This window comes from Mus pahari, chromosome 20 (assembly GCF_900095145.1).
Source record: "Mus pahari chromosome 20, PAHARI_EIJ_v1.1, whole genome shotgun sequence".
Classification (NCBI taxonomy): Eukaryota; Metazoa; Chordata; class Mammalia; order Rodentia; family Muridae; genus Mus; species Mus pahari.
In genome coordinates this window covers 40,671,005-40,698,120 of record NC_034609.1, presented here as the reverse complement: position 1 = coordinate 40,698,120, position 27,116 = coordinate 40,671,005, and the positions used below count along the sequence as shown (strand labels likewise).

The 27,116-nt window shown below is 51.5% G+C and overlaps 1 protein-coding gene across 2 annotated transcripts in view; it reads right to left on the bottom strand.

Annotated features, from left to right (window-relative positions):
• Window positions 1-11,334: 11,334 nt before the first annotated feature.
• The window catches only part of Cmip (c-Maf inducing protein), a 209,822-nt gene continuing 194,040 nt past the window's right edge, over window positions 11,335-27,116 (bottom strand). For both annotated transcript variants that reach the window (XM_021220262.2, XM_029532451.1), the window contains exons 12-21: window positions 26,034-26,060; window positions 25,668-25,716; window positions 23,915-24,022; window positions 20,669-20,785; window positions 19,735-19,875; window positions 19,096-19,143; window positions 17,828-17,974; window positions 17,105-17,210; window positions 15,937-16,007; window positions 11,335-13,545 (exon numbers count right to left, since the gene is read on the bottom strand). In XM_021220262.2, coding sequence (XP_021075921.1) covers window positions 13,492-13,545; window positions 15,937-16,007; window positions 17,105-17,210; window positions 17,828-17,974; window positions 19,096-19,143; window positions 19,735-19,875; window positions 20,669-20,785; window positions 23,915-24,022; window positions 25,668-25,716; window positions 26,034-26,060 — 868 coding nt within the window. In that variant the 3' untranslated portion in view covers window positions 11,335-13,491. The remainder of the gene's footprint in view (window positions 13,546-15,936; window positions 16,008-17,104; window positions 17,211-17,827; window positions 17,975-19,095; window positions 19,144-19,734; window positions 19,876-20,668; window positions 20,786-23,914; window positions 24,023-25,667; window positions 25,717-26,033; window positions 26,061-27,116) is intronic.

Below are 27,116 nucleotides of genomic sequence, written 5' to 3'. Positions count from 1 at the left end.
ACACACACACATACACACACACACACATATACACACACACACACACAATTACTTATGTCTACACAAAACACAATAAACAATTTTGGGGCAGGACATGTATAGAGAGTGGAATATTACATAGCCACGAAAAGGACAGCAGTGATGACCCGTGCTACAATAAGGACGACCCCGGAAGACATATTCAGAGAGATAAGCCGGATGCAGAGAGTATATATCGTTTGATTCCACTTATCTGAGATCCACAGAGTAGCTAAATGGAGCAGCTAGAGACACACATCAGAAAGACGTTGTCAGGCACTGAGAGAGGAGATCGAAGTGAAGAGTTAGTGACTCATGTGTAGAAAAAAAATGATTTCAACAGGGGCTAGGGGTGGAGCTCAGGGTGTGAACTTAGCATGCGCAAGGCCCCAGGCTCCATCTCCAGCAACGTGGCACACACAAGAAGGTTAAAATGACGCGTTTAGGATATACACATTCTTTTTATTACATTTAGTGGCACCCAGGGGCGGGGTATGCACACTCCATAACACACCACACATGTGAAGGTCAAAGGACAACTTACAGGAGCTGGTTCTCTCCCATTCTCTCCCATTCTCTCCCATTCGGTTCCTGGAGATTCAACTCAAATCATTAGGGTTAGTGGCAAGCGCCCTCGGCCACTGAGCCATCTCATTGCCTAGTGCTTGCTAACCACTTGCAATAGAAACAAAAATGTGTTTCCACAGACAATAATGTGCCACATCTCTTGCTCAGGTAATTTAAAATTTCTGGGGGGCTTTCCCACGCAGTCGGGGACCAGAGGTAGTTCGGGGCTTGTCTCAGGTCTTGATGCCCTGGGGAAATAACTAGTACCTCCAGATGTTTAATCTGTTCCTCCAGATGTTTAATCTGTTCCTCTGGGTGTTTTAAAGGATGTGCACAGGCCGCCCGACCAGCAGATACTGTGCCTTCAAGAGACAGAAGTGAACTCCTGCCAGGCTGTCCCTGCCTGACCAGGGAGAAGTGTGTTAAGTGGTCCTGAGCAGAGAGAGGTAGCTGTGGTCAAAAGCCCACATTCAGGGAGCTAGAAAGCTGGTAACTGGGCGGGGAGGGGAGTCACACCGATTTCGGGGCAGAAGCAGATCCCATTCAAAAAAGGGAGACCCTTGAGACACTGCAGGAGTCTGGAGAATGCTCAAAGTGGAGGACTGGGGTCGGGGACACAACTCTTACCTTGTTCCTGTTCCACAGTGATTGTCGAAGCTCACACCTGGGCCAGCACTGGAACAGCATCCAAGAAACCCACACAGTAACCAACCAGGGTCAGGGGTGACAGCAATGGGAACGAGAGAGAGAGTCCTTTATCCACCCTCACACCCACGCTGGGGAAGAACCAGAGAGGGGCAGGGAAGGAGTGAGGAACAGGTCTGAGGTAGAAGCCTTCTTCAGCAGTCATTAAGACACTAGAATGAAGGCTGGGTGGTGGCAGTGCATCACAGCGCTCGGGAGGCAGAGACAGGAAGATCTTTGTGAGTTCGAGGCCCGCCTGGTCTGCAGAGTGAGTTCCAGGACAGCCTGGGCTACACAGAGAAACCCTGTCTGGGATCAACAGAAGGAGACCAGAAAGAAGGACAGGACAGAACTGCCGCCTGGGGGGGGGTGGGGCCTCAGCTCATGCTCAGTGTCTACAACCTGGAAAATCTTTAGAGCTCTCCTTGAATCATTCCCCTTCAGGAGCAACCAGCAGGGGGCAGCTGAGCCCCGACACTGTTCCTCCCCCACCCTTTCCATCTGCTGGCTGCTGTTTTCTGATACAAGCATGGCCCACAGAAATATTTGTGGAGCCCTCAAATGTGGGGCAGGGCAACGCCCCAGCACTTAACTTCACCCAGTGGAGGAGAGGAAGGAGGGCAAGCAGAAACCTCTTCTACTGCCCCCTCTTCCACTCTTTCCTTCTCCCTTTGAGACTAGGTCTCTGTAGCCCATGTTAGCCTCTAACTCACTAAGTAATGGGGAATGACCTTGAACTTCTGATCTACCCTTTTGCCTCCATCATCCAAGTGCCCGGTTACGGTACGGTATGTATCGCCTCACCCAGTTCTATCTGGTACTTGGGAACGAACCCAAGGCTTTGTGAATGATTCTACCAAGTGAGCGATAGACCAAGCCCAGAATTGGTGCTCTTTGCCCTCGGATGGTCCCTTCTGCAGGAGGAGTTCGGCAGAACACCCAGCTCCTGCAAGGATACTCAGGTTCCGCACTGTAGATGCTAAGATTACAGTTTCTGGACCCCAAAGTGGGAGATCCAGGTTCCTATCTCACAGAGTTTTCTATCCTTCTACCTCGGAAGCCAATGCAAGAAAGCAGCCACATCTGAGACGCGGGCAGGGAGCCCTCCTGGTCCTGGCACCCTGACTCCTCCCTGCAGGAAGGACTGTGCTCCGGGCCGAGCTGCAGCCTGTGAGCCTTAGCCTACTCTTACAGCTCTCCTCAGCCTTCCCAGCCTGGTGTGTGTGTGTGTGTGTGTGTGTGTGTGTGTGTGTGTGTGTGTGTGTGTGTGTGTGTGTGTGTGTGTTGAAGGGGAGAGCGCTGCAGCAGCTGCCTCCTGTAAGGGAAACTGGGTCTCCATGGTAACATTGACGTCAGGGGCCCAGGTTGGGAATGCGGCCTCCCGCCCCCAGTGGCCAGCTCAGCCCAGCCTCAGCCCTGATCTGCAGCAGCTGGGACCCCGGAGTGCTGAAGCCGCCGGCCTTGCCCTCTGATCTGACCCATTAGGGGATGCAGGGATGCCAGCGGGCCCGCGACAGGTGTGAGCATCCCGGTGGGCCTTGCTACCTGCCCTCCTTTGCCAGCCCCCATTTTGTCCTCAAAGTGCCCTCAGCTGGCTGCTTGCTTAACAGAGAAACCCTGTTTCCTGCTCCAGTTATCATCAGCCCCCTCCCACAGCGCATGTGCACTTCATGAGAATGGGGAAGGAGAAGGTGCCAGGAAGACAAACAATTCCCAGCTTATCATTTAGCGCGCCCCACTCCGTACCCGACCCAAGTTCATTGTTCTGGGATACAAACCCAAGAGGCCTTAGTTAGCCCTTCCTCTGCTGCGCAGATCCAGAGGTCTCCCTGCGGTTTCTTCAGCCCTTCCTAAAAGCCTGGCCCTGCCTAAGGGTGTTCCGACATGTTCTTCCCTCTGCCTGGAAGACTGGTTCATCTCCACTCTGGGGAGTCATTCCCAGAGTCTTCCTGTCTGGGCTTAGGCTGCCTCGGAACCCAGGCTCCTCTCAGAGGTCCTGTGCCTTTTATCCACTCTCTTCATGGCTGCCTCCTCACTTAGACTGGGTGGGGCTTGAGGTCACAGATGGCATGTGTTTTATAGTTCCTGAGTCCTTGAGGTGCCTTGTGTACAATAGATGTGTATTCTCTCTCTCTCTTTCTCCCTACATGCGCGCGTGCGCGCGCGTGCATACACATGGTTCAGTGAGTACGGACATTTGCCCCCAGGTCTGGCAGTCTGACTTTTTTTTTTTTTTTCCCGAGACAGAGTTTTTCTGTGTAGCCCTGGCTACCCTGGAACTCACTCTGTAGATCAGGCTGGCCTCGAACTCAGAAATCCGCCTGCCTCTGCCTCCCAAGTGCTGGGACTAAAGGCGTGCGCCACCATGTCTGGCTGACTTTTTTTTTCCCTTTTTCTTTCTTTTCTTTTCTTTCTTTCTTTCTTTTTTTTTTTTTTTAAAGATTTATTTATTCTATATATGTGAGTACACTGTAGCTGTCTTCAGACACACCAGAAGAGGGCATCGGATTCCATTACAGACGGTTGTGAGCCACCATATTGTTGCTGGGAATTGAACTCAGGACCTCTGGAAGAGTAAGCAGTCAGTGCTCATAACAGCTGAGCCAACTCTCCAACCCCAGACCTAACATTTTTAAGCTCAATCCCCAGGTGCCATATGGTAGAAAGAGAGAACTCCCTTTCACAAGCTCTTCCTTGACCCTTCCCCCCCTCCCCCATAAATGAACATAATAAAATGAATTTAAATCACACTTTTTGTATAGTGCTGGGTGGGAATGGGATCCAGGGTCTCCTGCATGTTAGGCAACGGCTTCACCCTGAGCGACACACAGAGACACCCCCCCAATACATTCTCACACAGCCTTGAGACTCAGTTCATACACACATCAGCCACATACACCTATGGTCCACACACTAATGTTTATAGTGTCTCAGACTCCACAGAGACACCACACAGTCAATCTCAGATGTCTTCATTGTCTCGAATGAAACCTGTTTGTGTCAGCACTTGTGCCTCCCCTCTCCTCTCCTCTCCTCCCCTTACCCCCCCGTGCCCTCATGCCCTCGATGGGCTCCCTCGATGGGTTCTCTGTTTTAGATGTCACATGCATGGACTCATCAAACTGTGAGAACTTGAGCCTGTGCCAACAAAGGGAGGCCGCTCCCTGCCGTGGCCACGGGGGTGGGGGGGACCACCAGAATTTGGAGGAATCTCTGACTGCCCCAGGGGCACACTTGATTGTTCAAAATGCAAGCTAAAACAACAACAACAACAACAAAACACTGCAGTTTGGGGTTGGGGTGTGGCTCAGCGCTAGACAGCTTGCCCAGTATGCTCAAATAATTAAGCCCCTGCATTTCCCCCAAACTCCAGTCCCACCCTCCAACCCTGTTAGAGACAGCTCACACACCTGAGTCACCGACTCCGCTCCGTTGCCCAGCAAGCCAGCACGCCCCACTAACCCAGTATCCATTCAGTTATACCATGCAAAGGTGTGGGTCAGATCTGTTTCTCCCTCCTACTGGACACGCGCAGTAGGCTGTCACAGTCACGACTGCCCCATTCTTTGCATTCAACCAGCTGCGCGCGCCTAGCATACGCAAAGCCTTGGGATCACCGCCAGTAAATCCAGTCATGGTGGTGGAAGGCTACAACCCCAGCACTTGGGAGGTGCAACAATGGGAGGAGAAATCCAAGTCCATCCTTGGCTATGTGGAGAGTCATAGGCTAGCCTAGGCTATAGGCGACCCTGTGAAAGGGGAAGACTGGGAGAGGCGGGAGGAGACTCAATCTCCAGCCATTGAGGGTCTCTGCTTCTCAGAGTCACTTTCCGGACTCCTGTTTTATAGAAGTACTAGAACCGGCCGTACCACATCTGCGGAGCCCTTAAACTGTGGAGAGCCAAACGCAGGTGCACTCCAATCCTACGCCACTTTGTCTTGACGCCTCTTATGGGAGATAGCAGCATGTACAATGCTTCATTGCTAGTTTTACATCGGTTCCATGTTGAAAGGAGAACGCTTGCGGATAAAGAATCACATGATTACCATCGATTCTAGCCGGGGCCTCGTGGTTCTGGTGCTTTGATAGGGTTCGGCTCCCCATAGATTCATGCGCTTGGAGGCTTGGCTCATAGGAAGTGCCACTATTGCAAGGTGTGGCCTCACTGGAGGAAGTGCGTCACCACGAGGGCGGGCTTTAACATCTCCTGTGCACCCGGTGTGGAATCCCACTCCTCTCCCGGCTGCGTTCAGAGCTCTCGGCTCCTCCAGCCCTGTGTCTGCCTGCACGCTGCCATGCTTCCCACCACCGCGAGATGCCAGTCCCAATGGAATGTTTTCCTTTATAAGAGTTGCTTTGAGGGGCTAGTGAGATGGCTCAGTGCGAGTGGGAGCACTTGCTGCTCTTCCAGAGGACCCAGGTTCCATTCGCAGCACCCACAACTGTCTGTAACTCATGCTTCACGGATGAACGCAGGCAAAAAAACACCAAAAGGCACATAAAAATAAATAAATCAATCTTAAAAAAAAAAAAAAAAGAGTTGCCTTGGTTAGGGTTATTTCTTCACTGTAATAAAACCAAGACAGAGGTAAACCTCAGCATACTGGGATGCTGAGGCAGGGGCATCTTGAGTTCAAGGCTACCCCAGGCTACGTAAGACACCGTTGTCTTTAGAGGGATCCCAGGTCAATTCCACCTGTTTCCTTTTTGCTTCCCAAAATGTAAGTGCTGGAAACAGTGTTTCTGAGAGTCTTGCTATGTAGCCCTCCCTACCTATCTAGCTTTGGGCTTAGCGCAACCCTCAGCTTCCCTGGCCAATGACCTCACACCTCACCTAGCAGCTTCCCAGCAGCCAGTGTGTGTATAGAAGGCAGCGCCCTGACCACCTGGAAGGCATCCTGTGCCCTGGGGCATCCCAGTTTCCTTCTGGATCCTCAGCCCTTCTCTTCCACACAAATGAGAGGAGGCAGGCCAGCCCGTGTGGAGCTGGGGCCCTTCTTTTTACCCTTACCTTGAGAGCATTAAAAATAGCCAAGGGCAGGCGGGGCATGGCGGGGCATGGCGGGGCATGGCGGGGCACGCCTTTAATCCCAGAACCTGGGAAGCGTAAGCAGGTGGAGTTCTGTGAGTTTGAGGCCAGTCTGGTCTACATAGTGAGTTCCAGGACAGCCAGTGCAGGGTAAAGAGACCCTGCCTTAAAACAAATACAAACAACCCACCCAGCCCAGGGAGGTCTGTCACTGTGAGATGTCCCTTCCATTCTAGCCTCACCATCTTCATACCTTGTACAGAAAGCATATCTCTGCTAACAGGTCTCAGGGGCACTATGTGGGCACGCAGCTCCTGGGTCCTGGGCAGCTGCTTTCACCCAAACCCAGGTTCAACACTCTACCATCCAGGTCCCCAAATCTTGACTTCCAAACAGGACACCCTGCTGATGTCATAGCTGACCCCGCATAGGCTGTAGCACCTCCCAGTTAAGGTTACTCCGAGGAGGGTAAGCAGAAGTCACCCAAGGGCCTCATTCAAATAGATTATGGCAGGCATATAGGGCTAGCCTAAGACCTTGCATCACAGAGGTACCAGCGCTGTCGGTCCTACGCTCTGCACCTTAGCAGCCAGGCTTTTAAAGCAGTGGTCTGAAACCTGGCTGGACAGTAGAACCATCTGGCCTTTCATTACCAGGCCCCATCCCAGAGCAGCCGCCTCATTCTCTGAGGGAGCCCAGTCTTTAGTGGGTTCACAGCCCCGTAGGAGACTTCAATGTGGCGCCAGCCTCAAGAGCAGCATCTTGCCTGGAAACTGACATGTACAGGAGTGATCTGGGAACCTTGATAAGCACCCAGAGCCCGTGGTTCTAACTACCAGTACTGTAGTACAGTTCACAGATGGACCACAGCAAGGCTATAGAGGCCAATGTCCTCTCAGCTAGAATTAGAGTAGCGTCAGAGAAGAAAGCCAGCATGTTTTGGGATGGTGTCCAAATACTGCTAGAGTTTTCTGAGAAGTAACCCAAAGCCACCTACCCTACCATGAACATCCAGGCGGGCTGTGCATTGCCAATGGAGTCAGTCCTTTTACATCGCCGAGTTTACTCTTTATTATGATTCCCCAGCAGGTGGCAGTAGAGTCTAAAGACCCACCAATTCAGAGGCAGCTTCGCAAGGGCTGCCTGGCTTGCAGTAGGTGTTACCACAGGACTGAGAACATTTGCCCTGTCCCTTAAAATGTTCTTGTTTGTCAGGACAGGGTGGTGCACACCTGTAATCTCAGTATCCAGGAGACCGAGGCAGGAGGATCACAGCAGATTCAAGGCCTGCCTAGTCTGCATAGTGATGTCCAGGTCACCCGGGACTATTCTGTAAGGCTCGTTCTCAGACACCACCACCAAAATACAAGACAAAATCCCCCAAATTACTGCCCTTCAATCGGCTGCACTGCTTTGTATTTAGGGTTGGGGAACATGTCTGTATCCTCAAGATTCTGAAGGATGTCCAGGAGGATGGCCAGGCTAGTCCTGAGCTCAAGGCCACTCTGACTCAGTTGAAGTGGCAGGTATAAGCCAACATGCCTGATGCACAATTTGTTGTTCTTGTTGGTTTATTTTTAAATTGAGCTGTAAATACCTGGGACAGCAATCAACATTACAAATTCTTTTTAATTCTCCGTATGGATGTGTGTATGTGCAAATGAGTGCAATGCCCTGGGAGGCCAGAAGGGGGCGAAAGATCCACCCGGGAATGAAGTTATAGGTGGCTTGCAAGCCAATCAACAGGACACTGGGAAACAAACTCTCTGGTCTTCTGCAAGAGCAGCAAATGTGCTTAGCTGCCGAGCTGTCTCGCCAACCCCTTAGTAATCCTCACAAGTGCACTTTCCTGTGGCTCACAGAGCCGGCACCATGCCATGAATCTTCTCGGTATCTAACTCTAGAATCCTGCTATCCCCAAGAGGAACCCCTGCACCCGTCAGCAGACAGTCTGTCCACCCAAACCCTGACAGACGTCAGGTGGCTTTCCAATCCTCTGTACTTGGACATTTCCTACAGATGGAATCATACCTGGGCCTTTGCGTTGGATCTCTTCTCCTCAGCATTACGGGTTTGGAGGTATATTTATGGTATAGGATATTTTGGTATTTCTCTCTCTCTCTGTCTCTCTCTCAAGATTTATTTGTTATATGTGAGTACACTGTAGCTGTCTTCAGACACACCAGAAAAGGGCATCAGATCTCATTACGGATGGTTGTGATCCACCATGTGGTTACTGGGATTTGAACTCAGAACCTTCGGAAGAGCAGTCAGTGCTCTTAACCGCTGAGCCATCTCTCCAGCCCCTTCTTTCTCTTTTATGACCAAATATCCTATCATCTATATGGGTCTCCTGCACCCTAGGCAAGTGAGTTATACCTCTAGCCCTGGTCTTTAGATATTTGGCTGCTTCCTTCAGATGCTAATTCGAAAAGTTGTTATGATGTGATACAGGACACTAGTTTGCAGTGGACAGTTTCTTTTCTTTTCTTTTCTTTTTTTAAAGATGTATTTATTTATTATATGTAAGTACACTGTAGCTGTCTTCAGACACTCCAGAAGAGGGCGTCAGATCTTGTTATGGATGGTTATGAGCCACCATGTGGTTGCTGGGATTTGAACTCAGGACCTTTGGAAGAGCAGTCAGGTGCTCTTACCTGCTGAGCCATCTCACCAGCCCCAGTGGACAGTTTCTTGATTCTAGCTTTCCGTATCACAAAGACCCAGATGCAGAGTCCACAGGTCTCCTCTTGTCCCCTCTGTGTCCTTAACAAGCCCCTCCAACATAACACCATGGAGCTCTCTGCCGTTACAGAGGAGGGCTTGCACCTGCTCAACGGGCTGGCGAGATGGCTCAGTGGGTAAGAGCACTGACTGCTCTTCCAAAGGTACTGAGTTCAAATCCCAGCAACCACATGGTGGCTCACAACAACCTGTAATGAGATCTGACACCCGCTTCTGGCACATCTTAAAATAGCTACAGTGTACTTATGTATAATAATAAATAAATCCTTGGGCAGGAGCAAGCAGGCACTGAGCAAGCAGAGTTGACTGGAGTGAGCAGAGGTCCTAAAAATTCAATTCCACATGAAGGCTCACAACCATCTGTACAGTTACAGTGCTACAGTGTACTAACATACATAAAACAAATAAATCTTAAACAACAACCACCATACAGCCGTTCTGCTATGCCTGGCTCCCTTTACACTTGGCATGATCTCTCACCAGTCATTTATGTCACTGTATGGGATGGCTTTCTTGCTCCGTAGAACTGTATGTGAGTGTACTATTGTGTGTGTGTACTCTGTGTTAGCCAGACATTTGGCTGGGCCCACTGCCTATATGCCCCCCAGTGTTTACCTTCAGCGGATATGCTTTGCCGCTAAGTCATGCACTGTAAACCTTGCTTGCGTGTTGGACATGTGAGCTACATGTTCTACAGCCGCCCGGGGGCAGATCTGCTTGGCCACAGTGTGCCTATTTGTTTAGTTTCAGCAGACAGGCTTGCAAAGACGGCTTGTCTACTCTGAGCTTCCACCTGCTGAAGCCAAGTTTTCTTAGCTCCCCCTCCCATCAGTGCTGAGAACCAGCTAGCTGGCTCAGACCTTCCAGCCTGGCCAGGTACCACCCGGATCGGTGACAGCACAGCTCTTGGGTGGCAGTTCTTAGAATGCCCTGGAAGGGACTCTCCCTCTCACCTGCTTTTCCTGATACCAACATGATTCCACTCTCTTATCCAAGCAGTTTTCCATTCGGAAATCCGTTCCTCCCACCTGGCCTAGGCCTAGAAAAAGAAGCATGTGAAAGGTCACACACAGGCATGCCCCAGTGTGCCCACGGTAGGCTACTGAGGTATGGAGGTGACCCAGCTCTTGAGAGTGCACCTTTTATAATATATATATATATATATATATATATATATATATATATATATATATATAATCTATGTGAGTACACTGTTGCTGTCTTCAGACATACCAAAAGAGGGCATCGGATCCCAGCACAGGTGGTTGTGAGCCACCCTGTGGGTGCTGGGATTTGAACTCAGGACCTCTGGAAGAGCAGTCAGTGCTCTTAACCAGAGTCATCCATCCCTCCAGCCCCCAAGAGCACACCTTTTGGTTGTGTCCCCTTGTCCAGGCCTATCCTGTTCCATGGAAGAAACCCAAGCTTCCCCGTCCCCACAGCACATACATCATGTGGCCTCGGCTGGGTGGCTCGTTCCCGGCCTTTCTACTCATGGGACAAGAGGCAACCCAGGAGAGGAGCTGTGTGTGAGGTAGCCAGGATACTCCTGCCAGATACAGAGAGCATCAGGTTGTCTAGGAGGGCAGAGGGAAGGGAAAAGGGGCATTTGATCGACACAACAGCTTAACTCAGGGCAGTGGGGATATCCACAGAAGGCCAACAGCTTAGAAAAGGATGGAAACGAATTCTCTGACGTGTCTGTGTGTGGACACATGGAGACTGAAGGACAACATCAAGTCCCCAATTATCTTCTCCACCTTAAGTTTTTGAAACAGGGTCTCAGAATGTGAAACTTACTTGTTTAGCTGGGCTGGGCAGCCCACAAGCTCCACAGATCCGTCTCCATCATCCTAAGCTCTGGGACTCCCAAGTGTATGCATGCCACAGTTCCTGTCATTGTATGTGGATGTCGGGGGTTCAAATTCAGGTCCTCACAATGCTCATCTACCAAGCGTGTTACCAAGTTTTCTGACTTCTCCCACTAGCTTCGCCACAGGTCTACGTAGCCCAGACTAGCCTTGAACTCCAGACCTTCCTGCTTTGGCCTCAAGAACTGGGATGACGGGTGTGTACCATCATGCCTGATGATCTCTTAAGAGACTTACCTGGGAAGCAGCCATGGCTGGCCGGGTGCTAGGCTAAAGCCCACTGCGACCTTCTGAACAGCATCAAGAGCTGAGAAGCCAGTCCTCAGGTGTGTCCTGGCCCCCTCCCTGCATAGGACCTCCCCCCCACCCCTCTCCGTCCGCCCCGCCCCCACTCCCCACAACCACACAGCAAGGCCAACTTTCATGAGTCACTTACAGTTTATTTTTGCCTGAAAGTATTTCACATCTCTTTGTACACAGCTACGTGACAGTATTTATTATTAACCATCAAGAAAAGCAACATTGCGGGGTGAAAGTGGGGGTGGGGCGGGGGTGGCATGTCTTAGTTCTTCTGTTTTTTTTTTTTTCCTTTTTAAATTTTTTCCCTTTTTTTCTTTTTTTAATTTTTTTATTTTTTTTTAACTTTATTTTATTTTTTATTTTTTCTGCTTCTGCTTCTCTCTGCACCGGGGTGCTGTGAAGTACGGAAACCAGGGTCGGGGTTGGAAGAAAGCAACAACAGAAATCAACAGAGAAACGAACACAAATCAGAACTCACTCCACACACACACACACACACACACAGGCACACGCACGGAAGAAAACCTGCCACAGAAAGGGAATTAAGACCGAGACTTGAACCCAAAGTCTCTGTGTTTGTTTTGTCTTGTTTTTTTTTTTTTTGTTTTGTTTTTTTGTGTGTGGTTTTTTTTTCTTTTTTAAAAAAATTAGGGCATAGTTGGGGTTGGGGTGGGTAATAAAGTTTACCTGGCAAAGTATAAAACAACCGAAGCATGGTCTCCATCAAATAAGATTAAATAGATATAAAACAATTAATATCGACTGGTAGAGGGTCTGGTTTGGAGGTTGGAGGGGGGTGGAGATTTGTGCTAAACCAACATAAAAAGGGCTGGAGTGGGGGAAAGAGGAGGACTCCCAAAAGAATTGTCAAAGGGCTGTTTCTGTACAGTGAAAGGGCTTGGTAAGAAAAAGCCAACTGTCTGTAAAAAGAAATGAGGTTGGTCTGCCTCGGGACATGATGGGAAGGGGGTGCAGCAGTGACCGTGTCTGTGGAGGGAAGGTGTGGACAGTCGGGTGAGGTCGGGCTGGCTGGGTGACAGAGCTCTTCTCTCCCAAGAGACCATGCAAAGAGGTGGGCGTGGGGCATGCGTTAGTGAACCACAGGGGGCTGGGGGAGGCCACAGGTTGCAAGTCTCAGTAGGGGACAGGGACAGCTTTAAAAGGGGGTGAGGGACAACAGCAGGACCTCGGAGGACCAACTCTCCTATGGGGTATACAGGGAGGGAAGGTCAGGGCCCTTCCAGAGTCACAGAAGCAGAGGAGGGGAGGTGTGAGCTACAACAGGGAGAATCCATCTCTTTCCTCCTCTTCCCTCCCACCTTGATCCCCACCCACAAGGAAGCTGGAGACATCTGGAAATAATACAGAGTAGCGAGTGGGCAGACTGACTGACCAGGAGAGCATTAGCATACAAGAGTCCCGTAAGGAAAAAAAGCAATTAAGTTTCCAAAAGTCTTTTTTTCCCCGTTGTTGTTTGTTTCCTTAAAAAAAAAAAACAACAAAAAAACAAAACAAAAAACCAGAACCACTAGCACTAACCCGACAGCTGACTGGTCCAGACAGTACTACACGCCAAGGGGGAGGTGGGGAGGGCAGGCAAGTGGGGGCAGGTGAGGAGGGAGGGCCGGTCAAAGACTTCATAAATAAGAGCGGGTCCCAGACCCGCAATTTGTCAACGTTTCTTAAATAGGTGCGTTATTTAAATCTTATGTACAACAAGAACCACTTTGCATAGCGATGGTGGGAGACACAGGACGATGGGGTGACATGACTGGATATTCCTGTCCCAATGGAAGGGGCGAGATCTCAGCTCGGTGCACCTCCAGGAAGAAAGCGTCCTCCTTCTGGCCCGAGTGGACAGCATCGGGTTGGATGAATGCCCCCCTCCCCCCACAGTATCACACAACAAAAGGCAAAGAAAATCCACAAAGGGATCCCCGCCCACCCCTCCCCTGCCCTCCCTACCCGCTGTTCTTCCTCTTGTTGCCACCAAGGCTGCTTTTGATCAAGGTCAAAGGTTCCAATATGAAGCTCTAAGAATTAGGCGAGGGGTTGGGCGTGCTGAGGATTTCCCCACCCCTCCCCCCTCCGCCCTCCCCAAGACTCCCCCATCTATCCCGCAGCCAGGTGCTGGGACCACCCCGGGACCCACTGCTCTGCTCTACGGCTATTAGTCAAGAGTCGGGTATTTTTTTGTTTGTTTGTTTCTTTTTTTGTTTTGTTTTTGTTTCTTTTTTGTTTTGTGCGAGCCCATCCTGTGCACAGAGGGAGGGGCTTCACCAGGCTTCCGTGTAGCGAACATCAACCTCCTTTAGATTAGGAAGCTTGGCCTGTGGATGATAAAAAGGTACCTGGTCAAATACCAGCCAGTGTCTCCTACCACCCACACCCTGTCCACCATGAGGCGGGGGGGGGGGGGGGGGGGGGGGGGGAGGAGGGGGGCTCTCAGGGCTCTGGAAGGGGCTGGGCTGGTGACCTTAAACAGAGCCCAGGGCACAGGTGGCCTCAGAGACATCACTCAGAGTAGATAAAATTTTAATTGCCACGTCTGATATCCTGAGGCTTGTTTCCTGGTGATCACAGCTAAACTGAGTCCTGTCTCTGGCTCCCTGGTGGCATTCAGAATGAACCACAGCATTCTGGGAAAGCCCTGAACACCACGAAATAGATTTCCGTAGGTCCCTTCCCATTGTTAACAGAATGGTCGGAGAAGGTGAGGGACCAGAACACACCAGCAGTCAGCTTGGACTCCTCTTTGGTTTCTCTATCCTTAAACTGCACTATGGTTTCTTTCACCTGATACTTTTATTGTATTTGTTTATTTGAGACAGAGCTTCATGCAGCCCAGGCTGGCCTCAAACGGGTATGAAGCTAAAGATGACCCCTCACTTCTAATCCTTCTGTCTTTAGCTCCGAGTGATGAAGTATGCATTACCTCGTCGGGTGTATATGGTACTGGGCATGGGACAAAGGCCAATCAACCTGCAAGGCTCTTCTTAGCTCCTCCTTTTTGTTCCTGCTGGTGGACTAGCCTCTCAACAGCTGGCTCACTCCTTCACTGTATATATAGTGCTGCCTGGAACTCATTAATGGTTTCCTGCCTTCCCAACACACCTGTGTACCCACCAGTACCATTCAGTAATACACATGTATCTCCATGCACATGTACACACACACACACACACACACACACACACACACACACACACACGCAGCCTGCTCATTGCCTCTGTCCTGTGCCTATCAACCGTCAATCTTCAATGGCCTTCTCTGCCCAGGGTAGAAGGCCCATACAGAAGAAGCTACAGGTAAACCTGCATAGCTAACCATGTGGGTTTATCAGAGCACGGGGGCAGGTGGTCTCAGAGACACAGAAAGTGGCAGAAGTCTGGCATTTAGCACAAACGTCTTTGAACAGTCAGGTTGGCTCCAGATGCCCCAGGAGAGGAAAGATGGAGGTTGGTCAAAGGCTAGTAGTATCTCAGAGCCTGCACCATGTCCCTCTGGGGCATAAAAAAATAAGCAAGGGGCTGGTCAGACTGCTCAGAAGGTAAAGGTGTTAGCTGTGCAAACCTAGCGACCTGCCCTGGACACAAACACACACACACACACACACACACACACACACACACACACACACACACACACAGCAGGGGAGGGGGGAAAGCAAGCAATATTTTTTTTAAAAAGAAGACAGTAGGAACTAGAGAGATCAGCATTGCTGCTAGCACCCACGTCAGATGGCTCTCAACCACCTATAACTCCAGCTCCACAGAATCTGTATGCCCTCTGAGTGTACCCCACACATGCAGCGCTCTCTCTCTCTCTCTCTCTCTCTCTCTCTCTCTCTCTCTCTCTCTCTCTCTCTCTCTCTCTCTCCCCTCTCTCTCTCTCTCAATGAAAAGAAACATAAAAGGAGAGTGAGTTTCCTCATAAGCAGTCTCTCCCACTTGATTCCGGGGGCTCTGGTTTTGGGGGGGACTTGAGTGCAGACACCCCGAGAGCTATACTTCTCAAACTGCAGTGTGCCCAGGTGCCCTCCTTGGTGTGTTGGTGTGCAAACGCACAGATGTAGCTAGGTGCGTGTCCTGGGGCCACATGTCTTCCAAACTTCGCCCAGTGCTGTGAGCACTGGTTTGCAGAGGCATCTTAACTGTGCCTAGCTCTACAGGGGTGGGCCCCACTGCTGCCCCCTAAGTCCTGTGTCCTCTGGGATTCAGTGACTTCTCTGGTGACAGATCATGGCAGCTGCTGTCTGATACAGAAAGACTAGGCTGGACTGCACAGTGAACCATCAAAGCACAGAGCAGGGGGCCTCAGAGACACTAGCAGTGGCGTAAGTCTGTCCATTGGGCTCAGCAGGTACTAGGTCCAGGGCTGGACCGGAGAGTAAGCCCAGCTATGGGAAGATGGAAGACAGTAGTTGGTAGTAGCTGCAGGGCCACTGGGAGACCCCAGTGAAGGAGGACCCTGACCAAGGGCTTATGGGGACCCTCTGACAGCAGCTTCCGGGATGCTAGGGTGTCTCGGGGACCCAAAGCAGGAAGCGCTGAAGCCCCTGCTCCCACCTCCCTAAGAAGCACATGTGCTCTGATAGATGACACATCTGTTTGCTCCTGGTAGGCCAGGCACCGTGCAGGAGAAGCATCTCTAATGGTGGCTAGGGAGAGAGGGGTGGACAGGCCAGGGAGGGAAGGAAGGAACGAGCAGGGACGATTTACCTTCAGATCCTCATAGGTGTCAGCCGAGAGCTTGGTGCTGTTCATATTTAAACTGCAAAGACTCTTCATGGCTGGGGGGGTAAGCACAGACAGACAGACAGACAGACAGACAGTGAGCCCGCACGGAAGACTAAGGCGGAATGGGGACACTTAAGCCAACTCTCAGTGGGGATGTGTGAGGGAGATGCGATGGTGTGAGTTCACCCATCACGGACCAACAGGTAGCCCACCTCATGCTCTGGGGTCTTTTCTTAGTCCCTGACCTTTGACCTTCTCTCCCTTTCCGGTCCTGGTCCTGCCTCCTGGGGATTTTGGAATGTTCCCTGGTACCTGTTGGCTCACATCTTTGACTTTTGGTCTCAAGAGCAAACATCAAGGTAGGGTTCACTACGGAGCCACACAGGTGCTTGCTGCAGACACATTCAAATGCTTTTGCTGAGACCCCCCCCCCCGGAGGGGGGCCAGACAAGTGGGGATTCTGCAGGGTCGATTCAGAGCCCACCCTCCTACCTGCGGACGCCTCCCAGAAAGTAGGCTCAATATCGTTCATTTCCTCCGTATCAGAGCTCCCAACATGGAGAACCAGTCCACAGACTTGCAATGTCACAGTCACGTCTGTGGTCTACTGTCACTCTCTCTCTGCCACCTCCCAAGATTCTGCCTGGCCATTTCACAGTTGAGCCAGAGGCCTCCTGTCTCTAAGCTATCAGGTTAGAAAACAGGGAAACTGGAGCATGCAGATTCCCAGGATCAATATCCTTCCTTGATAAGTTCTGTGAGACCAGCATCCCAGCCCCTCCCCCCAGGCCCCTGTCACAAAATGCATCTCAAGAGAGCTCCAGGAGCACCTGGGGACCCAGTAGCAAGGCTGGAGTTGCTAGTGTGTGTGTGTGTGTGTGTGTGTGTGTGCCCCAGAGAACTTTCCTTGCAAGTGGTTTAAGGTAGCTGGAGAGAGGCCCAGGCTCATCTCGTAGACTTTCACCTTTCCTCTACACTTCTAGTTCCCCGAGGGTGGGGACACCCCTCTGCTTGTTCTCAGCGCCACACCTTGCCTGTGCTGGCATGCAACAGGTCTGCTACAATAGAGTTCTCCATGGATGAACTCTTCCCTTCTCCCAGGGTGCCCAGCTTGGGGTCAGCCCACCTGCTGCAAGGCCCGGGTACTCACAGCTGAGGGCCAGCAAGCCCGCGTCGGTGACTGGGGTCTCACACAGGTTCAGCACCTGGAGCATAGTGAGGTGTTCCGACAGGAGCCGCAGGCCGGCGTCTCCAAACTGTGGGGGTAGATGGGTATTTAGCTTCTCCTGGCCAGGAGGAGGGGAACCTCAGGTTGGGGAGAGGAGTGTGTGTGTGTGTGTGTGTGTGTGTGTGTGTGTGTGTGTGTGTGGTCAGGCTATGAGGTCACAGCTTTCTTTTCAAAGAGTTTCAGATCTAGTTTATGGCAGGGACATAGGGACGTAGGCCAGGCAAGGGTCTCTCTGTGAGCACGTGGCCTAAGACGCCTATGCCTGAGGTAGTGCTTGAGGGGTCTTTTCCAGAGACAGAGGAACCTGTTTACCCTAAAGAGCTAGGTCAGGGTATGAAGCTGGGGCCCCAGCAGGCTCTAAGAGAATATTCACACGTACACCTCTCAGTAGAAACCAGGAGACCTGAGGTAAACCCTCAGCCCCGTGTCTCCCAACTCAGGAGTCTGTGCAGGAACTGCCCCGGGATTCAGTATTTCTGACTAGGAAATAGGCACAAGGCCACCAACGTCCTCTTGTCTCAGGGGTGGTGGTGGTGGGAGAGTGGGTTAGGGTTATGTGTGGAGAGCAAGTGGCTGGGCCCATGGACTCTGGGTAGGAAAGGTCAAGTAGAGGGGGTGAGGAAGAGGGCAGGGTGGGGCGGGCACCTGCGTGGACCACAGATTGAGCTGCTTGAGGGAAGGCAGTTTGATGAGGTGCTCGGCACAGGCACTGGTGACGTTGGTGAAGGCCAAGCTGAGGTTCTCCAGGTTTCCAAAGGAGCCAGAGCTCAGCAGGCGGGCCAGGTCCGCATCCTGCAGTGAGTGGTATGATCTCGTGACCTCAGGGCAGGCCGGGGTGTCCCTCATCAAGCGGGCCTCGGCCCTGGCCCTCTGCCTCATCTGCAGCCAACACTGGCTCTGACCACCCCGAGGGCTTCGCGTTCCCCAGAAGCTATGGGGTTGGTGGCTCAGCCTGAGGTGTGACTCGCGGCTTTGAGTCGCAGCTGGGTTGTAACCCAAGGCCAGCCACCCTCCCAAGCAGAGCGTGCACGTGCACATGCGTGGTGTGTGTGTATGTGTGTGTATGCTTGTGTGTGCACACCCTCTCATGTGAATAGCTAGCCACCACCCTCAGCTCCAAGCCGGCAGAGAGCCACACATGCCAATTGCCCTGGACTGTGAGGGTCTTCTCTTTGACTTTTAGCTGTCCCCTCAATTACAACTAATTTCCCAGCACTCTTTGCAGCTAAATATGGCCAGGTACTGAATATGGACAGCCAGACCAAAAAAAAAAAAAAAAAAAAAAAAAAAAAACCCAAGAACTTCTAGGAAGACTCTCTAAGCGAAGGGCGGGCTGTTCCCTGCCGCTTCCTCCTTTCCTGCTGGCTGGAATGGAGACACAGAGGCTGGAGCCTGAGCAGCCTTCCTGGTCCATGAGGAGGAAGCCATGCCTTGAGGACAGGGGCGGGTAGCAAGAAATCAGATCCCCAAAGACTTCAGGAAATGGGGGAAATGGTGGACAGACCAGACCATACAGGGTTGTAAAAAAAAAAAAATTGCTATTGTTACCATGGTTACCGGCAACCCCTAGGCAATACTGCTGACGTCACCAGCAAGCTTTTGTTGTTCTCAGGCGTCAGAGCTAGAGTCTCACACAGGCTAAACGGGTGCTCTACCTGTGAGCTACAACGCCAGCCTCCTCAGTATCAACAGAAAGCTTTAGCGTAACATCTTGATTTGGCTTGGTTTCTATTTCAGCCCCTTCAGTCCATTTACCTTCTAGAAGAGCTGGACCCACCTCCCTGTCCCACGGTAGACACCTGTGCTGTCCCCTCCCCATCATTCCTCATCCCAGGGGCTGGATCGCTCACCTCCCCCGCTCTGCGAATCTCGCCCTACCTCACCCCACCCCACAGAGACTAAAATCTACTTACCGTGGACTTGGAGGGCAGTGTTAGCCTGGTGGGCCCGCCTTTCCTTTGCTGCAAAAGAAATAAGACCAGTTGAGACACATGTCCGCTCTGTCACCAGGCTCACGAAGCCATGGCTACTTCCTCAGGAAGAAGACGCCATGCTGGCCACAGCAGAGTAGTATGTGACACCGAAACACTGGCAGAGATGGACATGTAGATGCTCTGATGGGAGGTGATGTTACCTGTCCAGTTTTAGGGTAAGTGGCACCCACTTCCACCTAGAGTCCTGGCAGGCGATAGAGAAGTTTTATACCAGTGTCTCGTGGTGAGGCTGGTCACACCTGGGCTGTGCATACTTTTTGCCCAGAGCCATAGTAGGGAGAGAAAAGGATGGTTCCCGGGTAAAGGGTATAAAGGAATGCACTCATGAACCCGAGTGTGCACACATACAGCTAGGATCAGGTATGACAATGACACATGGGCTCCTGTACCGAAGTGGAAGTGGGCCGTGTGACTTCAGCCTGCCTGCCTTACCTCTCTGTGTCCATCTAGAGTCACATGAGAAGTACAGGAAACAACCCCCAACTCTCTGGGTGTGGAGCGGCAGGCACAAGGAGGCTGTCTCACGCTCTGAGAATGGTTGGGCAGTTGAGAACTTACCAGCTCCTTCAGCTCCCGCTGCCGGTCGCATAGCTGTTCATACATGCGCTTGCCCACGTCTGTGCTCTCCAGTGTGGAGATGATCTGCAGTTGGGTGTCGTTGTTGTCGATGATATTGTATTCCAGCATCAAACACAGGATCTGCCAGGAGCCATGGAGGGTATGTCAGGGAATGGCCTGCCACAGGACCTTGGTGTATGCCGTTTCCGAAGTTTGGCGTTTTCTGCTTTGGTCCCATGCTAATGTCTCAATCCTACCTCCAGGGAAACCTAGGGTTCTCCCAATGGGCCTGTTCCTTCTTGTAAGGTGGGGCCCTATTCACACGCCCTTGACTGATGGGCAGCTTGGCGACTGCTCTCTAGAGGGTAGTGTGGCAAGGTGGTGCTCCCCAATTCTGACAGCCGTTATAAAACCCTACTGCTCACGGGACAGGAGTTCTGGGAGTGTGTGGCATTGGGGGACTTCGGAGCAGTGAGAAGTGGGGGGGACAGAGGAACAGTTAGAAGTGACATGAGGCACCTGGGCTTGTGCTCTTGACAACTTGAGCAGTGGCCCCCAAACCCCACAAAGCAGAGAGGCTGGGGCTGCTTCAGTCCTCTAGTCGGAGAAAGAAGCCTTATTAAGGACCCCGTGGGCTCCAACCCCCATGCAAACTCTAGGAGACCCCAAGGAAAAATAACCCAGGAGAGCCTGACTACCCCTTGGTCTGTTATATGTTCTATGTGCAGACAGTTGCTATATAGTACTAGATAATCAGAACAGAAATTACTGGACGGCTGTGATCAACACTCGCTAGCTCCCAACTGCAATGAACCAGCAGCAGCCTGAGAAAGGTCGCTGCATATCCAGGAAGCTACAACCACACCTGCCTTGCCCACACTGCCTGCCCCTCACACAGATGCCCTGCAATGGAACCTGGGGACCAGGGCCTTACCTCTGCCATGGTCTGGTTCCCTCTCAGGGCCAGGAGCATACAGGGGCCCAGCTTGTTTTCTGCCAGTGAGAGCAGAAACTTTTTGGTCTTGTAACAGGAGCCCATGAGAATGTGCACCTGGGAGGTGAGAAGACACAGGTGAAGTACCCATGATGCCACTGCGGTGCTATGACCCTTAGCACCAGCCTCCCCCACCCGGCCCGGCCCCCACACCCCCGTGGGCAGGAACAGGTTTTGGAAAACCAGGAAACAGTGACCCTCCCTGCTTGTGCCAACTGCCTTGTCTCCAGTAATGACCAGACTGTTCCCTGTGGGATGGGGTGCAGGCATCAGGCACAGTCACCCAGGCAGGCGAAGGCAGTGGCTACTGGAGTTGTTCAGGGGATCGGAGGACTAGCATTAAAGGGTTCAGAAGTAAAGTGGGTGAGGACAGAGTGTTCCACAGATGGGTGGTGCTGATGGATGCAGACCCGTGTACCGGCATGCCGGGATGTTCCGAGTCAAGATGTTAACACTCACAGTCTATTTTACTACAGTAACAAAAAAACCAAAACAACAACAACAACAAAAAAGACTTCCTTTTTCCTCAGTTCCCTTCACAAGCTACTAGTCTTATACATTTCTAGCATTGAGGGTACTAGGTAGAAATTTCTAGGCAGTCCTTGCTAGGTGGGGGACAAGGGGTCCGACTCACTCCTTTCTCTGTGATACCAAACCAAAAGCTGTTTCGAGAGATCACCCCACCCAGCAAAACCTGCTCCCTCCCCAGATATGCTGTGAGTGGTGTGTGTGTGTGTGTGTGTGTGTGTGTGTGTCTGTCTGTCCATCTTGTATTTAGAGGTGATGGCATATAAGCAAGGGCTCCCAAACTCGTCAACAGAGGCAGGGGAGTCCAAACATCCTCTCGAAGAGACAGCCTAATCCAAGGACCACTTCTCGCCATGTGTCTCCATGGAAGCAACACGCTTGCATCCCCGAGGCTGCCTGCTTCCTTCCCTGTCTATGTACTCTTCTGCTCCATCATTAACAACTCTGGCATACAAACGAAATCACTCTGGCGGGAGCTTACTCCCCGAGTTCTCTCTCACACCGAGTCCCCGCATGAAGGGGTGGGGGGAGACTCCACGCATTGCCATGGTGAAACTGTGACATCAGAGGAAGCCAGCAAGGCGACGGTAAGCAAGACGTGGCACAACCAGGTGGCTCAGCGTGTTTCTAGGTACACAGGACATTCAGAAAGCAGGTCCAGGGGAGCAGGCAAGGGGCTTGGAGCGGATGCGTAAGGATAGGGAGCTAAAAATAAGGCCCTTGAGGTGGTGTCTGAGGGGAACACGCCTATCTATCGTCACTGCACAGATCTCAATGCCAAATTCACTGTGGTAGCTGTTTACCCTGCAAACCAGTCCCTAAGAGAGAGAAAAAAAATAAGCTGAACCAAGTTGGGGTCAAAGGAGTTCCTGGGTGGCTCAGTGTGTCTCTCATGCCTGACACTACACACAATTGCTACCTATGGTGCCCTGGCGAAGCCTCTCTTTGTCTTGTTTTACCTACAAGGAAGATGGAGCCTACCCAGCAAGTCAGCACAGAAGGCCAACTAGGAGAAGACTGGGCAGGGACCCCAGGCCCAGGTCTAGCAGATGCCTGCATTTTCTCCACATCACATGACCCCAGAAGAATGTGTAATGGAGTTGGGTGTGTCAAAGATCAGAGTGCATCCGTGTCCCTCTGCTACAGAAGAAGCCACTACCTCGAAACAGTAATCTGGTCTACAAAGGGCTGGCAAAGAAGTGTTGTCAAGCAAGCCACTAGACTTCTCTGGGCCTCTCGAGGCCCGGGTGTGATTCAAAAGAGCTGAGCACAGGACTTAGCTGATACAAAGCTCTGTTCTCAGCCTGTAGGTTACAACCCTTTTGGGGGCGGGGAGGTCAAACCATCCCTTTATAGGGGTCACATCAGATATCCTGCATACCAGATATTCACATTATGATTCATAACAGCAGCAAAATTACAGATACGAAGTAGCAATGAAATAATTGTATGGTTGGGGGTCACCATGACATGAGGAACTGTTAAAGGGTCGCAGCATTAGGAAGGTTGAGAACCATTGCTCTATGGGAAGAAGCCACTGAGGATATTTTAGTGACACCTCAATACTATGATCGGAAGTGGGGATGAGAACCCTGAATCTGGCTCCCAAGCCTCTCATTATGAGGACTGGCCAAGCACGTGGCTATGGCATACCTTGTGCCAAGATGAATCTGTCCCTCGCATAGAACATCACCATAGCAACCAAGTCTGACCAACGACTTGTACACATACATGTACACCCACAGAGACAGGGCTGTGGCTTTGTAGGGCAGAGTACCCCCCAACAGGGTGTGTCTCTGTATCTGCTTTCTATGTTTCGTCCTGGGTAGGTCACTTCCTCTCTCTGTACTTCCCAGAGCAGGTGACAGGCTCTTGGCCCAGGTACAAAGGGACTAGTGACACTCTCTGCAGTGGTTTGAATATGTTTAGCCCAGGGAGTGGCACTATTTGGAGTTGTGTTCTTGGAGTAAGTGTGTCCCTGTAGGCATGGGCTTTAAGACCCTCGCCCTAGAGGCCTGGAAGTCAGGACAGCAACCTTCAGGTGAAGATGTAGAACTCGGGGCTGGAGAGATGGCTCAGTGGTTAAGAGCACTGACTACTCTCACGAAGGTCATGAGTTCAAATCCATGCAACCCCACGGTGACTCACAAGCATCCGTAATAAGATCTGACGACCTCTTCTGGTGCTGTCTGAAGACAGCCACAGTGTACTTTGATATAATAATAAATAAATCTTTAAGTTGGAGCGAGCGGTGCCAACTGGAGAGAGCAGAGGTCCTAAATTCAAATTCCCAGCAACCACATGATGGCTCACAACCATGTACCCATATACATAAAAGAAAAGATCTGTAGAACTCTCAGCTCCTCCTCTCCTGTACCATGCCTGCCTGGATGCTGCCATGCTCCTGCCTTGATGATAACAGACTGAAGCTCTGAACCTGCAAGCCAGCCTCAATTAAATGTTGTCCTTATAAGAGCTGCCTTGGTCATGGTGTCTGTTCACAGCAGTAAAACCCTAACTAAGGCACTCTCCCTCTATGTGGCTGGCACTGTGCTGTCCAAAAGACTTGCAGGCAAGCCATAGTGGGCTGGCTGCTGTGTACCCCAGGATGGACCAGCTCAACGCCCACCAGCAGCTTCCTGTGGGGACCCCACGTACCATGCTGGCGAACAGCTCCCCGTCATCATCACAGGCCACCCCTCCAGGGCTGTAGAGCTGGAACCAGCCATCCTTGCCTGCCCGCACGCTCAGCAGACACGAGTGGACCTGTGGGCAGAGGGGACAGACACTGTCAGTCCTAAACAGTCTCAGGTATGAAGGTAGCATGAACAGTGTCCAAGCCAGGCAGCCAGGAAACACATGAACTTCCTTTAGCTTCACAAGCTAAAGGCCTCCAGCCACATGTCTTCAGCTCTCTAGGACAATCCTGAGGCTTAGCTGGAAAACGCTCATACATGCCTACATATACACACCCATACCTACCCCCCCACCCCCACAGTGATCACACACACGAACACACATATACACACATCTACCCACCGTGATCTCACACATGCACATATACACACATCCACACCTACCCACTGTGATGCCACACACGAATACGCACATACACACCCACACCTACCCACTAGGAACCCCCCCCCCATAAACACATCCACGCCTATCCACTGTGATCCCACATATGCACACACCCACACCTACCCACTGTGATCCCATACATGCACACATATATACACACAGCTTCAGGCTTAAGGACAGCTGAAACCACAGCTGGTGACATTTTCTCATTAGCCTTTCTGCTTTCTCCCAACTGTATCTGAAGATGGTTTGTAAAACCTGTGATGGAGATAGAACTTTCTAGAATAAGGTTTCCCACTGCAGCCCGGAGACCATATAAGAAGCAGGAAAGATGCTTATAACACATGGTCTTGGTTCGACCAGATCTGGGGAATCTCAAATCATGAGGGTTAGTGGGGCCTGCCTTGTAGGCAAGCAAGAAGGTCTGGGGACGTTTCCCTACAGAATCTAGACTTGGGGCCTGAGAGACTGGGTCACAGGTCATGAATGTATGCTTCTGGGCGGGGCCAGTGTGCCCTTACCACCACAGCTGGTTATGTGGTATGGGACATTAATGACTTAACTTCCATTCCCAACTCTGAGAGGGCTGGGCAGGAGGAATATCAGTGATGCTTTTTGAGTTTTTTTTTTTTGAGACAGCGTTGCTCTGTTCCTTCTGGCTATCCTGGAATTACCAGGCTGTCCTTGAACTCAGAGATCTGCCTGCTCTATTTCCCAAGCCCTGGGACTAAAGGTGTGTGCCACCACTGCCTGGCTGGGGGGGGGGGGGTGATTCTGAAGTCATGAAGGGATAATGGCTTCTTCTTGGGCTTGTAAGGGTTAACAGGGAGCATGCGCGTGCCTGATGTGGGGCAAGAGCTTAATCTGCCCTTGGGTTTTCTGGAGCTCAGAGCTTTTGTGAGAGCTCCCAGTTCAGTGATTGATTCCTTCCGTGGCCCAGGGACCCCCACACTAGCAGCACAAACACCAAACACGGGACCACAACATTGACCGGAAGCTGGTTGGGCATTCATGGAGGAATCTGAAGCCATGTGACACAGGGACACTGTCTGCCAGTCTCTGGCTAACCAAAACGAAGTCCAAGAGGCTCCACATGGGGAAAAGAGGCACACGGGCTGCACACGGGCTGGAACCTGTATAGTCTGTTCTAAGAATCTGGTGACTCAGTGGTCTCTGCAAGGAGACCTAGGAGGCCCCCAAACTATTTTTCTACTGTAGAAAAAAAGGCTCACTGCACTGAGGAATGGCTCAGTGTTTGCTTAGGTCCCATCCCCAATACTCAAGTGTGGGGCAGGAAGTAAAAAAAAAAAAAAAAAAAAAAAAGACTTACTTCCTGTCTTGGATCTTCTGCAAACCTCTGAATCACGTACTTCAGTTCCCTGGAAGGAAGAGGAGGGCGGGTCATTTGCAGGCCCAAGTGGACAGGGAGGGGTCTGGGAGGCATGGAAGAGGAGCCAGGAGCAGGTGGGGGTAGATAAGGTGAGGCACATGGGAGAAATTCTAGCAAGGTTTGGATGTGTGACACAGGGGACTGCTCAGGTGGTGCCTCTGCAAGCCTCCAAAAATGCACGTGGACCAAAGAATGGGCAGGAGGCTGGCGGTGGCAGGGGTGTGGTGGCAGGGGCGTGGAGGCGACCGGGTACAGGGAGCACTCAACAGTGGGAGAAGGTGGGGTGGGTGCGTCTGGCATACTCACTTTGTGAACTTCTCATGGGCGAGAGCTCTGTACCAAAAACAAAGAGACAGGCAGTTAGAGGCCTTTGCTGCCCAACAATTGCATTTCCTCCCGAGACATCTAGACTTTAGCTCTGACTCGAAGGATGTAGAGAAAACTGACAAAGAAAGGCGGGTATCCGATGCGCCCCCTCCTTTGACAAGGTGAGGATCACTGTCACATGAACAGGCTGAGCCACCAGTGTCCCCAAAGTCAACACCAGGCCCACACCTGTCATGCAGAAGTGCATGAACACGTTCAGGCACACACAGGGCTCCAGGGACCCAGGTGTGTTTGTTAATTGTTCCACAATTAAGGCGAGGCTGCAGTAATTACCAGCGCACATTGCCAGGCAATCAGGGACCATTCTTCCAAGTGAATTGCATCATGGGCTACTGTCAAGCGGGTCCCAGGGCCTGTGGGGACAGCTGCTGTAACCAATGATGCCACAGACAGAGAAGGCTCGGAGGAGTCAGATTTCTCTGGTCTCCATTCTTGGGAGCCCTGAGGGAACTAGCCGGCCAGCAAATGGGGCAATTACTGGGTGTAATGTCCCCCTCCGAGGAGCTGCATTCATAAACACAGGCTCACTAATGGGCTCTGCATAGAGCCCCAAGTGCCTCCCAAGGCCCCGCAGCTTCCAATCTGTCAAAACAGACCTGCAGGCATGTGAGGCCCGTGGCTGAGCTGAGGCTCTCTGTAGGTTGGGATCCAACACACAGCGATGCTTCCCATGATGAATTCTTCCATGCCAGTATGAGGATGGGCGAAAAGGTCCTGCCTGGCCACGCTCGGGGTGTTGTTAGCGAACGGCCATTAGGGCTCAGTACGCACAGCTAGCCTTCCCTTGCACAGCCCTGAAACGGCTCCATATGCGGTTTCTTTTCTTTTTGCTTGTTGTTCCTTCTTGGTGCTTGGAGATCAACTCCAGGGCATTGTACATGCTAGGTACGTAGGTACGCGCTCTGCCACCAGAGTACCTCACCAGCCTTTCCTCCCTCTTTCTTTCTTTCTTTCTTTCTTTCTTTCTTTCTTTCTTTCTTTCTTTCTTTCTTTCTTTCTTTC